The sequence below is a fragment of the Octopus bimaculoides genome, chromosome 11 (assembly GCF_001194135.2).
Source record: "Octopus bimaculoides isolate UCB-OBI-ISO-001 chromosome 11, ASM119413v2, whole genome shotgun sequence".
NCBI classification, from domain to species: Eukaryota; Metazoa; Mollusca; class Cephalopoda; order Octopoda; family Octopodidae; genus Octopus; species Octopus bimaculoides.
In genome coordinates this window covers 913,891-927,816 of record NC_068991.1, presented here as the reverse complement: position 1 = coordinate 927,816, position 13,926 = coordinate 913,891, and the positions used below count along the sequence as shown (strand labels likewise).

The following is a 13,926-nucleotide window of genomic DNA, read 5'->3' as shown; positions in this document are numbered from 1 at the left end:
TTCCGCGCGTTATTTCGAGGTAGTAAATAAGGGAGGTAATAAACCGTTATTTCATGTCAATTTCTTCACGTGGATGTTTTGTTTCATTTGTAAGTTTCCCCATTTGTTTTTTTTTTGTTTTTGCTCGGGTCAAACACTGGAGTTTGACCGAAATCTTTTGTGCTGGAATTCAAAACAATTGGGGGGGGGGGTCTTTATTTTGAATTTGTTTCGTAATTAAATTTCCGCGCGTTATTTCGAGGTAGTAAATAAGGGAGGTAATAAACCGTTATTTCATGTCAATTTCTTCACGTGGATGTTTTGTTTCATTTGTAAGTTTCCCCATTTGTTTTTTTTTAAACCATTATTTAATCATAATTAACTGTAATGAACGTTCAGAATTAACCCGCTGACATTTTACTACATTATAATATAATATTATTCCTATTATTCCTTCTATAATCTTTATTTCCCCACCTAATCTCGTATATTAGTCATTTAAAGTACTTCTGTATGTTTCCTTCTTTCATTCAAGCCATGTTTGTTTTGTTTTCTTCTGTGAATCGGAAATTTGTTGGATATTTTATAAATTCTTAGCATTTCTTCTACTTGTTGTTAACAATAATCACAATTTCTAACACAAATTTAAAACCACAAATCTTTCTTTTGGTGGGGCGAAATGGTGAAATCATTAGGTCAGTATTTGTGTCGTATTTACTTTTAGCGACCCCTCACTATAATGTGTGTTTACATTTTTATAAATGAATTAATAATAGCAATTAATAAGTAATAAAGCTAAAACAGTAAATATTTTAAACAAAGAAATGTCTTAAAACAATATTTTTGCAGCTATAAGAATTTCAAATAACACCAGTTCTTAAATGTGTTATTTCCGGTTAAGTAAACTCCGTTTTATTTTATGACGAATTCATAAAGCATAGCAATTTTTTTATGAATATTGTAAAAGTTAAATTTACAGAATAACACACACACAACACCTGGTAGTTGTCCAGTCTTCGGTTTCTATTAGCAATCATTCCTCATTTAGTCTTTGTTGGTGGTCACGGTAACTACGTATTTTCACTTCTAAATGGTTGAATACTGGTCCAACTCTTTCACAATCCTTCATTAAAGTTTGCTCCACTCCTACAGACTGTTCCAAGAATTTGTCATTTTCTCCCAGAACCAATATTTCTTTATTTTCAGTTTCACATGTTCTTTAAATTAACTCTTTTTGTTGTCATTTCTTCCCGGTTCACGTATGTCTTAAATTTTCAGGTGCAAATTCCACTTTTGGTATCTATTCACGAAAATGAGTCACAAGTAGATTCCAACACGTTTCCACATTATCTTCCGTAGTCAACAATGGATTACACATGTCCTGACATTGGCTCATCCACACACACTAAAATACTCATAAATATCTACAAACCTACATGTATGTAGGCTTCTGTGTGTGTGTGTGTATATATATATATATATATATATATATATATATATATATATATTCACACGCAAACCAACACCCATGTAAATATGTAATTGTATATTCAAGCACACAAGAACATACATACACATATATAGGCACAGGAGTGGCTCTGTGGTAAGTAGCTTGTTTATCAACCTCTTGGTTCCAGGTTCAGTCCCACTGCGTGGCACCTTCTCAAGCAAAGTTTATTGTCCAATGAATGAGGGGTATTCATAAGTGGGCTGGTTACACCCACTGGCATAGGCTATGGTCTCACTTGGCTTGCTGGGTCTTCTCAAGCACAGCATATTTCCAAAGGTCTCGGTCGCAAGTCATTGCCTCGGTGAGGCCCAACGTTCAAAGGTCGTGCTTCACCACCTCATCCCAGGTCTTCCTGGGTCTACCTCTTCCACAGGTTCCCTCAACTGCTAGGGTGTGACACTTTTCCACACACGTGCTTCAGTAGTTTTACTGCTGTTCTCTCACATATCCTCACCTACACCTTCCGCATACCTGTAGACAAAGAGGGTTCCAGAAATGGAGTAACTAAGCCTGAAAAGTATGTGGACCCTAGTATTTCTGATACTTGTTTACACATGTTCAACAACTACCCTAAGGTAGCTGTGGGGCCTCTGTACACTCTACCCAACTCATCTCAGCTCTACTTTGCTTACCATATTTTCAATTCCAGTCCGTTTTTCTCACACAATAGAATTTCCTTGTTGGTCATATTGTCCTGTGTTTCATAAACTTCTTTGAAGGGTTTTAAGTTGTATTCTGTATCTCTTATGTAGGGTACAGCTGTCCTAATTGGACCTCAAACAACATCTGACCATATATAGTCTTGTCTCTGTTCCAGGAAGAATCGTCAGCCTTTCCAAATGATGAAATCCAAGAGATTGTCGGCTTTGTCTGTTTTCAGAAACAAGGTAATCATAGTTCTATATTTAAGAGATGAGGAATTATTTACATTATTTGCATTTGATGGATATTTGTCCTCATCTTGTTTGTTGTTAACAGTTCAGCTGATATACCCTCCAGCCTTCATCAGGTGTCTTGGGTTCTCATTCCTAACATATTTTTCGATGTTATTATTATTATTCAGGTCACTGACCTGGAATCGAACCGCAGTCTTAACCACTATGCCATATGCCCATGAGCAATTATGGAGTGAATTTTAGGGCTTATAAATCTAATATTCTCCTATCCTTCCTTAATACCAGTTCCCATATGCTACTCATATCTGCACTCGGTCTGCTTAAGAGATTGTTGTGTCCTAGCATATGTGACGCTTCTTTTAGTTTTCGTATTTTCCAGTGATGTTCTCTGTCTATTATTTTAACTTCATCCCACAGGTAATCAGTTTCTATAACTGGTCAGTGCTAGACAATATCAGCAAGAGGGGGAAAAAGAGAGGGGCACAGTCTCGTGTGAATGGACAGTGACAGTGCAAATACCTTAACCACTCTACCGTCTCACCTCTGGCCTCTCCAGGTCTCAGCAATGGTCACCTGAAAGATTCCAGTCATCCAAATTCTGTCCCCCACCTTCACTTTACTGCTTTCTGACAAGTAAAGGTGCATGGCTTAGTGGTCAGGGTAGTCAACTCTCAATTGTTAGGCCATGGGTTCGATTCCTAGTGGTATCCTCAAGCTGGACACTTTATTTCACCTGGTACCTCAAGGAGACCCATCCACCCCTCTGCAGAATTGATGTTGGTGCCATGTGAAAAGCACTCAATACACTCTGTAAAGTGGTTGGCATTAGGAACGGCATCCGGCTTATAGAAACTATGCCAGAACAGACAATGGAGCCTGGTGCAGCTCTCCAGCCTTGCCAGTCCTCAGTCAAATCGTCCAACCCATGCCAGCAGGGTAAAACGGACATTCTATGAGAATGATGATGATATATATCAATATATATGTATATACACATGCTTACATACATACATACGTTGGGTGGAGTGTATAAACTGTCATCTAAACTATGTAGAAATGAAAATAATCCTTTAACAGATATATTTACCAAAATTACATAAAACTATCTTGAAATACTAAAGTTTTTCTGGGTGTATAAAGTGTATTTAATATAATCAAAATTATTTCTTTGCAGCAGGACCAGAATGAGGACCCAAGGGAGGAGACAACAGCTGTGAAGAGGTCCATCAGTGACATCGGTCCATCCCTGATGGCCATCAACAAGAAAAAAAACAGTAACTTTTTGGTAGGATTTAAAGAAAATTTTTGTGATTGTTTAGCCATAGATCAGTCGTGATCTGGGAGGGCTATGATCAGAGCCGTTCCATCCATGGCCATCCTATCTATTTTCTAACATAGTGTATCTAGGATTACATAGGCCAGTATGTTTTTCTGCCTGTAAGATGGTAATATGTGGTTCAATGGACATTCGGTTGCTGTTTCGAATGGGTTGAGAGACCGTGTAGGCATTCCCTCATTGGATCATTTATAAGAGGATCGGAGGGGAGAGAGCTTTGTGGGGGGTCTGCCCCACTCCTTAACGTCTTCTTGATAGGTGACATTAATTACTGTGGTTCATGTGAAGGGAAGAATGTAAAGTCTGCTCCCTGAGGGTGATGAGAATTGGAGAGTCTGTTTTGTTGGATGGGCATGGATGAAGAGAGGTGGAAAGATTTTGCTTGTTTATGGGAAAAGATGGAAAGAGGAAACAGTTTATCTGTGAAACAGAGTGTGGGAATGAGTTTTGGTCAATTGGTCAGAAGTCTTTAGAACCAGAGTGACCAATTATTCAGTGAATGAAGGCCATTATTTTAATGACCCATTGTGGTCTCTTGGCAGAATCATTAACAGCATTTTGTCTGTCTTCACATTCTGAGTTTAAATTCCACAGAGGTCACTTTACTCTTCATCTTTTCAGGGTCGATAAAATAAGTACCAGTTGTGTACTGGGGTCGATGTAATCAACTTACACCTTCTCGCCCCTGAAATTGCTGGCCTTGTGCTAGAATTTGGAACCTTTGTTTTAACAACCCAGTTGTTCATTGTTGAAATACTGTTTTATTTTTCATTGTGCAGAAAGCCTTCAAGACAGGCACCCTCCGTAACCATAATGTCAGTGACAGTAAGAAAAGTCGCCAGTCCATGCTTGCTGATTCCATTATGGACAGTCCATGTCTCACAGGTATGTTAACTTCTAACCCAACCCAGGTCCACCTATTCATAGCTGTCATGTACCATACTGATGTGTCCAGCTTTCAATATCTGTAGCTATTTATTTGATGTACCTTGTGTCTCGGTGGTACATTTTTAATTATTAACAATTGACAGGTATCAAGTACCCTATTGTGGGTACAGCTCAAATAACCTGCAGGTGATGTATGTTGATGGGAAGACAGCTTTAAACTACTGACAATCGACAGATGTCATCATGTACCTTATACTGATGACTTACCAATAGATAATGAGGTACCATTTATAGTTGGGTACTTCATACGGTAAATGAATGGTGAGGAGTGCAGCTCTTCGGTTTCCCCAGCACCTGTAAAACTGCGACCCATACTAGCATGGAAAAACAGACGTTAAATGATGATGATGATGACTAAATATGCACGCACACACATGGAATCACATTTTGTACAGCAATCCTAAACATTGGTCAATGGAAGGGTCATTGTTATATTGAAGCTTCTTCTGAGTGTAGACTTGTTATGAGCCACAAATTCTGTCCCTTAAGTTGTCAGATGGCATTAATTAAATCCCTTCTAATCCATTGATGAAACATCTAATCTCTGATGTATTAACACTTTCCTATTTCTTCTCTAGCTGTCAAACCTGTAGCTGTTGAGACCCCAGAAAGCTCTCAGGTGACCACCCCCTCCAAGAAGAAGAAGAAGAAGAAGAAGTCACCCTCAGGCAACAGTAAGATGTCGGTGGCAGAAATGAAGAAAAACTTTGAGAAGAAGATAAAGGTATTTGTTGGGATCAATATCGTTTAACTGTGTGTGTGTGTGGCTGTTTGTGTAGGGCAGTATGTGTGTATATATATATATATATATATAGACATGTACATATGCATGTGCTCACACAAGTATGTATATGTGTGTGTGTGTGTGTATGTATATATATATATAGATATATATATATATATATACACACATACTCAGTCAATTCTCTTACCTTCTTGCCACCCAGAAGCAGCAACAACCAAATGCCCACCGGCTGCCACCAGCAGTCGGTCAGTCCGTCGTTACTACTGTCCCCTACACCCATGACAGCCGGGCTGAGGCCACCGGGCTCTTCACTCAACTCATCCATCCTGTCACTGTAGAGAAATTCTTCACGTAAGTCTGAACTCTGTTTACTTACATTTCTGGGTCTGTCTCACAATATTTCATTGGAGAATAAACATTAATTTTATTACTAAAATGGTTGTCATCCTCCTCCTCCTCGTGTTTAACCCACGATCATTTATCATCATCATCATTGAAAACATGTAAGGCATTAGGAAGGGCCTCCAGCCATAGAATCCATGCCAAAGCAGACAAGTGGAGCCTGGTCTGGTTCCTGGCCTTGTCCAGCTCCTCTCAAACTGCCCTCCCATGTCAACATGCAGAATGGACGTTAAATGATGATGATGTATCTCGGGCTACATTCTCTAATGTGTCTTTCATTGTTATTATTTAGTCCCAAATCAATTATAAAAAGAAGCAACTTGTACCAGTTATATACTGGTTCCTAATTCAATTCCTTATATCTTGTCGTCTTCTTACAAATGTGCATTGTGGCAATCTAAACCAATTTTAACTTGTGTTTGTTGTTGTGTTGTAGGCAGATGTGGGAGAGGAAGCCCCTGGTTGTCAGACGACACATTTCTGATTATAATAATGGTTGGTTTTCTACAAAAGAATTGGATGCCATATTGAGGAAGGTAAGTGGTAGATGTATATGTGCTGTGTGTGTGTGTGTGCGTGTGTAAAGCACCCAGTGCACTCAGTAAAGTGGTTAGCATTTGGAGGGGCATCTGGCTATAGAAATCATGCCAAACAGATAACTGGTGCATGGCGAAGCTCTCTGACTTGCCAGCATGGAGAACAAATGCATGACCTTCGAACATTGGGCCTCACTGAGGCAATGACTAGTGACTGAGACCTTTGGAGAAATGCTGTGCTTGAGAAGATCCGACAAGCCAAGCGAGACCATAACCCGTGTCCTATGCCAGTGATATATAACCAACCAACTTATGAGTACCCTTCATTCATTGTACGATAAACCTTGCTTGCGAAAGCCTGTTGAGGCAACTGAAATGAAAATCGCTGACGTGACCGATGACAGTACCGCCTGACTAGCCCTCATGCCAGTGGCACATGAAAAGCACCCACTACACTCTCGGAGTGGTTGGCATTAATTAGGAAGGGCATCCAGCTGTAGAAACTCTGCCAGATCAGATTGAGCCTGGTGCAGCCATCTGGCTCACAAGTCCTCAGTCAAACCGTCCAACCCATGCCAGCATGGAAAGCAGACGTTAAATGACGATGATGATGGTCCACACATTTGATTACTGGAATGTGCTTCATGAGAACAGAGCCTCAGATTACAACCCCTACACACACACACACACTCATCCCTGTGAACCTATTTTATATGTGATAATGTTATCTTGACTTCAGGAAAACATTCAGTTTGGCAAGAATATTGACGTCACAACATATTGCGATGGTAAAAGAGAGACCCACAATCCAACAGGTCGAGCTTACGCTGCAGTCGTTTGGGATTATTACCAGGTACGTATGATGCCGTTCTTTCTTTCTCTTGTGAGGATTTCCAACTTTGGCACAAAACCTCAAAGATTGCCGCAATGGTGCTTATGTTGATCTCTTTCATTCCTGGCGCTTGCAGGTGCTTGTTAACCTCACCAGCGCCGGTGCCATGAAAAACAAGCACCCTGTGCACTCTGCTAAGTGGTTGGTGTTAGAAAGGGCATCCAAGTCAAAGAAGATGCTGGGCCTCTGGTGCAGCCCTTTTGGCTCATCAGTTTGGTAAACCCTGTTAGCATCGGAAAAGAAATGTGTGTGCGTGTGTGTGCAGTATAAGTAAGACTTGGTCTTTATGCTTTAGTGACTTCTATAAAATGTTCTTTTCTTTCTTTCTTTCAGAATGGTTGTTCTGTTCGTCTCTTAAATCCTCAGACATATTCTGAAAATGTCTGGAAGAAGCTGTCAATATTACAAGAATATTTTGGTTGTTTTGTTGGTGCTAACGTGTAAGACTTTTCTTTGTTTGTTTTCTTAATGCAATTCTGCCATTAATGTTATTGTAGATGTGTCATTCCTGTGTGTTTGTGCTGGGGTTGTGTTTGTTGTGGCTTTTTGTTGAAGACCAGACCTGATGATCAACAATGTTTTTATGATCACGGCCCTCTTTGCTATTATTCAGATTGTCAGGGTATCAACCAGACTCTCAGGTGTTGTTACACATTGCTAGTCACAATGCGCTTTGCATTGTTTTAGCTTTCAAATGATGCCACCCTGCTGGCCAGGGGAGCAGGTCCACATGCCCCTTAATCAGGAGGCTTAGTCTGCCACTGGGGACTGGAGCAACATGAAGTGTTTTGTTCAAGAGCACAAAGCATCATCCACTCTGGGAATCGAACTCATTAGCTAGCGATTGGGAATGCAATACTCTAACCATTGTGCCACCTGCCTTTCCTCTTTCTCTTGTTGTTAATGTGTCGTCTTGGTAAAGATCTTGGCACAGATGAACCGAGAAGTATAAGGAGATTGAGATGCAGCAGACAAGAGAGAGAAGATTGCTTTAGGACTGATATTTATAATGTTTGTCATTGGGTAAGGAAGTGCCAAGAGATGCGAGTTGAAGGGAACTGGGAGAGGAAGACTTTGGAAAACAGGGAAAGAGGTGGTGAGAGCAGATCTGACAAATGCAGTGATAAAAGAACACGACAAATGGTAAAAATATATATTTGGCCAGGGGAAAATGTTATCTTATTTGGAAACTGGTGAGGGTTAGCAACAGAAAGGGCATCCAGCCATAGAATGTCTGCCTCAAATAAATTCCATATGACCTACACAAGAAGGGAACAATTGACACTAAGATAATGATGATGGTGGTGGTGGTGGGGGTATGATTTTTGGCTGTTATTTCTAGCAAGTTGATTGACTACACAGTTGTTTTATGAATTGTGTTTGTTGTTGTGTTGCTGGTGTTAATATATTTTTATAAACTGTTTTGTTATGTTTCTCACCTTTTATCTCTCCTTCATGATATTTTAATTATCAAATCCTTTGCTTTCTAAGTTATTTGACCCCTGCAAACTCCCAAGGATTTGCCCCTCACTATGATGACATTGAGGCCTTTGTTATACAACTTGAAGGAAAGAAAAACTGGACCTTATATCCATACAGGTCAGTGGCTGTATTTTCTACTCTTTTCACTGATAGACTCCATAAACACACAGTAATTCTGTGGGGACTATTCTATCAACCACAGGTTATTGGGACCAGCCTGATAAAAGTCTCCCTTTTAACTATATTTCACCACCAGAGCTCCCTCTTTTACCATTATTTTTCTTACTAAAGAGTAAAATTATTATGATTTTTTTTTTCAATCAGTATGTCACCCCAGCTCCACATCTCTATTTTTAATTTCTTGTCACAAAATAAATAATTTATTTTTACAGAAATGACTCAGAAATGTTGGCAAGAACATCCAGTGGTAAGTTTTTTTTCCTCTCCTTCACCCTGCCACAACCAAGCGTGACCCCTCTCCCATGATTACAACTCTAGTTGACCCTTTCTCTCCACCACCACCACCTTAGTTAACCTTGTCACCCTAACATTGTGTATTCTTTCTCTTCAGGTAACCTAAATGCTGCTGACCTTGATAAACCCTTGATCAATGTCCAACTCCATGCTGGGGATCTTCTCTATTTCCCCCGTGGTATGATACATCAGGTGAGTCGGGGTTAATACAATACTTCACCTTAATTAATTTTCTGTTAGGATAGAGTGGTGGGTGGTGGCCATGCATGGTAAGCAATGGTGGAATTACAAGACGTAAACATTTTGTTTATTTGTATTCCATGTGATCTTTGGTGTGGCTGCAACTTACAAAGTTTGCTTCCCAACCACATAGTTCCAGGTTCAGTCCCACTGAGTGGTACTCTGGGCAAGTATTTTCTACTATGGTCCTTGGCCAACCAATGCATTGCGAGTGCATTTGGTAGATGGAAACTGAAAGAAGCCTGTCACATATAAGCATGGAAAGCAGACGTTAAACGATGATGATGATGATGATAAATATATATATGCATATAGGTATATATACATCATCATCATCATCATCATCATCATCATTTAACGTTTGCTTTCCATGCTGGCATGGGTATATATATGTGTGTTTGTGTCTCCTTGTCTTGCCACCAAATGGGTGTTGTAAATGAATGCCATTCATTTCCAATATTCTGCAAAAACATGTCTGACCATTGGTGGGATATTACCTTGCCTGAAACCAGGTAAGGGTCAGCATCAGGAAAGGCGTCCAACTGCAGAAGATCTGCTTCAGTAAACTCTGTTTCACTCCTGCAAGCTTGGGGAAGTAGAGCTATGTTAATTCTGTGTGTGTGTGTTACCATTTTACATTCACTGCCATTACTTCGTAGTTCCCCACACCCCTACCCCATTCTTCTACCCTTTACTGTTTGTGATTAACCCTATTTCTCTTCTCGTCGTACCAGGCCACCACAGTTGAAGACACGCATTCTCTCCATATTACTGTTTCCTGTTGCCAAAAGAACTCCTGGGGAGATTTCTTGGAGAAGGTTTGAAATATTCTTCTATTTACTTAACAACTTTTCCTTCCAGAAGAATCTTCATTCTTCTTAGATCTATTGCAGTCTCTTTAGTTTCTGTTCTTCCACAGAAATGTCTGTTGTGATGGCCATTTTTTACTCCATCCCAAATTTGGTACAACCACTGCCCCTCTATTTCCAGATGTTACCAACTGCCATCAAGTTAGCCATGGATGATGATGTTGAGTTCCGGAAGAGTCTTCCACTGAACTACCTCAACTTCATGGGAGTCGCTAACTCTGAAAGTGTAAGTGAGATCCTTTTATTTTTTTTTTTTACTTATTTCACTTATTGGACTGTGGCCAAGCTGGGGCAATGTTTTCAAAGGTTTCAGTCAACCAAACTGAACCCGATATTTATGTTTTTTTTTTTAAAGTCTGGTATTTATTCTATTGGCTTCTTTTGCTGAACTGTTACAGGGACATAAACAAACCAACGCTGGTTGTCAAGCAGTGGGTTCAGGAACAGACACACAGAAACACACACACATTCCTATAGAGGGGTGAGTAATCGAGGTAAAAACAGTGATCAACAGTTGGACGAATGGACGGGCAAAGAGAGACCGACAGCAATTCTGGGGAAGAGACTCATTAAAATTTTAGAGAGAAAAATGGAGATTCATCATTTTCTTTCCATTTTGTGATAAACCTCCTTCAGAAGAAATGTTAACTTAGACCTCTTTGTTGCTGGTGCCACGTAAAAAGCACCCAGTGCCACTCTGTAAAGTGGTTGGCGTTAGGAAGGGCATCCAAATGTAGAAACCATGCCAAAACACAATTGGAGCCTGGTGCAACTCTCTGGCTTGCCAGCTCCTGTCAAACCATCCAACCCATGCCAGCATGGAAAACAGACGTTAAATGATGATGATGATGATGATAATACATAGAGAAGGAGAGAGTGGGAAGAAGGGGCTGAAATGCAAACCAAACATAATCAAAGTTATGTTACGAATGACAGATTTGACAAAGATTATTAGAACTAAAGATATATATATATATATATATATATATATACATATATTTCGTATGTATACATATAAACTGTATTTCAATGTGTATAAGGAACCCTTTTTTGTCAAAAATTAGGTTAAAATAATATGGGAGTTTCTTATATATGTATAGTATTATAATCCCTTACAAAATCTTTTTTTCCAAATTTTAAACCCCCCAAAATTAGGGTGTTCCTTATACACGAGGGTTCCTTATATACATTAAAATACGGTGTATATATATATATGTGTGTGTATGTCTGTTTTCAAATAGTTTTCATTGCCATCAGATTGTAAATCTATTTTTGCAGCATTCGAAAGAACGGCAGGATTTTATGCAACATATTGATAAGTTGATGCGGCGCCTGATCTCTCATGCTCCTGTCGATGCAACTTGTGACCAAATGGGCAAGAAATTCATGTATGAATCTCTTCCTCCTTACATCTCTAATGGTAAGTAACTGCAGCATGTGGGTTTCAAATAGAGGCTGGAGCTGTCTGGCAAATATTTTTACACACACACACACCTTGCATTATGATGATTATCCTTCTCTACTTCCTCTCCTCCTCTTTTTTTTTCTTCTATTGTTATCATCATCATTATTATTATTATTATTATTATCATTCTACTCTCAGGTGAGAAGCAGTACACCATTCATGAACAAGGGGAGCGCTGGAATGCCAAAAGCCAGTCCGTGGCCTCTCGGGTGGAACTGGGACCAGATACAAGAATCAAACTGCTCCGTGCTGGTATCATCAGGTGAGATGTCTTGTCTTAGAAATAATCCTTTACTTGGTTCTCTTAGGTAGAGTTGTGGTAAGGAGAGGACTATTTTTCTGTAAAGACCAAAATCTTGTTCAAATGGTTCCCTTACAATAAGGTAGAGTGGGGATCAGGTATTTCAGTTCCTTAGACACTACCTCTTCTCCTGAAAGACCAAAATCTATAACCCATTCTCTATCAACCTGAAAATCCAATCAATTATATCACTTCCTACACACACGCACGCACGCACACACACAAACACACACACCTATCTCTCCGTCCATTCTTCTTTTCCTTTCCTGCAACATCTTTTGACAAAGTCCTGCAAGTCACAAGACTATGTTGTGCTCCAATGTCAGTTACAGAACAAGAAAGGGAAAGAGCCCTCCCTGGATTGAGTAGAGCCTGTCTATGGGAAGATATATGTATGTATATATATATAAGTGTGTGTGTGTGTGTATATATATATATATATATATATATATATGTATGTATGTATGTATGTATGTGCATATATAAGTGTGTGTATCTAACTATATTTCAGGCTGGTGATTGAAGGAGATGAAGTTCGTATTTACTACAATTTAGAAAACACTCGTCTCTACCAGGACGTGGAATCAAATTACTTGGAGATTCCTCATCGGGTAAGTCACCTGAGTTTCTTCACATATTTCATGCTTGTCCCCTTTCTATTTTCTTCCCCTCTCTCTCTCTCCACTCCCCCTCCTTACCCTCTCCCATTGTCTTGATCTTATATGTTTTCACCCCCACCTCCACAGATTTTATGGTTCTTTAATGTTTATCTTGCCTATGACATCATAGTTTCTCCTAATACTCCATGTTTATCTCACCTAATATAATTTGTCCTAATTTTTTTCTAATAGTTTTAACCCAATCTGACATGGTTTATTTTTGTATGTATCTTCTGACATTAAAATTTGTCCTAATTGTCACTTTCTATTTATCTCACTCTTGACATAACTTGTCCTAATTGTTCTATTATATGTGTGTTTAACAATGTGTTGGGGGTGTTTTTATATATATATATAATCTGTATGTTTGTATATATAAACTCTTTCTCTCTTTTTTCTGCAACAGTATGCCTTGGCTGTTGAATTCCTGTTACAAACCTACCCTGATTTCACCACAGTTGAGAATATACCCCTTACACAACTCACAGAACAGGTAAACATCATTTATCATCGTCATCATCATCATCATCATCATCATCATGCCTGGAGCAGATGAAATGAAATACCAGTTATCTATTGGAGGTGCTTCGAATCCTTCCCCATATTGTCATAACAGCAGAACAACGAATTAAATGACTGAGTTGTCTCTCTTTACATTTTGAGATCAAATCTTAGCAAAGTTGGCAGTGGTAAAAATAAATACCAGTGCTGTACGTGGGGCTCAAATGCTTCAGCTTGACCATTTTGTTAGCATATTTCTTTTGAAATGCACTGCTTTGATTTAATCAATTTTGAAATTAATGAGGAATTTAAAGGACTAATTATCATTAATTAATCTAATTAATCATCATCATCATCGTTTAACGTCCGCTTTCCATGCTAGCATGGGTTGGACGATTTGACTGAGGACTGGTGCAACCGGATGGCTACACCAGGCTCCAATCTAATCTGGCAGAGTTTCTACAGCTGGATGCCCTTCCTAACGCCAACCACTCAGAAACATAAATTAGCCTGTAATCTTGATGGAAGGTTTTCATTGAAATCACTTTAAAAACACCCAGTTTTTATGATTGGTATCTGATGGGGGTGGTCTCAGGTGGATTGGTGGTTTCTTTCCTTTCTGTTGTATTTTTATTCCCTTTAATAATTTCTTCTTTGCTTCCCCCCTGCAGATTGAACTTGTCCAAGCCAT

The 13,926-nt window shown here is 39.3% G+C and overlaps 1 protein-coding gene across 1 annotated transcript in view; it reads left to right on the top strand.

The window, feature by feature from the left end:
• The first annotated feature begins 1,563 nt into the window (after nucleotides 1-1,563).
• LOC106882535 (ribosomal oxygenase 1) overlaps nucleotides 1,564-13,926 on the top strand; it is a 13,562-nt gene continuing 1,199 nt past the window's right edge. Inside the window, exons 1-19 of the mRNA XM_014933251.2 lie at nucleotides 1,564-1,582; nucleotides 2,307-2,376; nucleotides 3,560-3,670; nucleotides 4,501-4,606; nucleotides 5,248-5,393; nucleotides 5,617-5,765; nucleotides 6,253-6,352; nucleotides 7,092-7,205; nucleotides 7,578-7,684; nucleotides 8,736-8,843; nucleotides 9,119-9,153; nucleotides 9,298-9,392; nucleotides 10,175-10,258; nucleotides 10,431-10,535; nucleotides 11,588-11,729; nucleotides 11,913-12,036; nucleotides 12,587-12,686; nucleotides 13,141-13,227; nucleotides 13,907-13,921. Of these exons, the coding sequence (XP_014788737.1) occupies nucleotides 2,329-2,376; nucleotides 3,560-3,670; nucleotides 4,501-4,606; nucleotides 5,248-5,393; nucleotides 5,617-5,765; nucleotides 6,253-6,352; nucleotides 7,092-7,205; nucleotides 7,578-7,684; nucleotides 8,736-8,843; nucleotides 9,119-9,153; nucleotides 9,298-9,392; nucleotides 10,175-10,258; nucleotides 10,431-10,535; nucleotides 11,588-11,729; nucleotides 11,913-12,036; nucleotides 12,587-12,686; nucleotides 13,141-13,227; nucleotides 13,907-13,921 (1,776 nt within the window). The 5' untranslated portion in view covers nucleotides 1,564-1,582; nucleotides 2,307-2,328. The remainder of the gene's footprint in view (nucleotides 1,583-2,306; nucleotides 2,377-3,559; nucleotides 3,671-4,500; nucleotides 4,607-5,247; nucleotides 5,394-5,616; nucleotides 5,766-6,252; nucleotides 6,353-7,091; nucleotides 7,206-7,577; nucleotides 7,685-8,735; nucleotides 8,844-9,118; nucleotides 9,154-9,297; nucleotides 9,393-10,174; nucleotides 10,259-10,430; nucleotides 10,536-11,587; nucleotides 11,730-11,912; nucleotides 12,037-12,586; nucleotides 12,687-13,140; nucleotides 13,228-13,906; nucleotides 13,922-13,926) is intronic.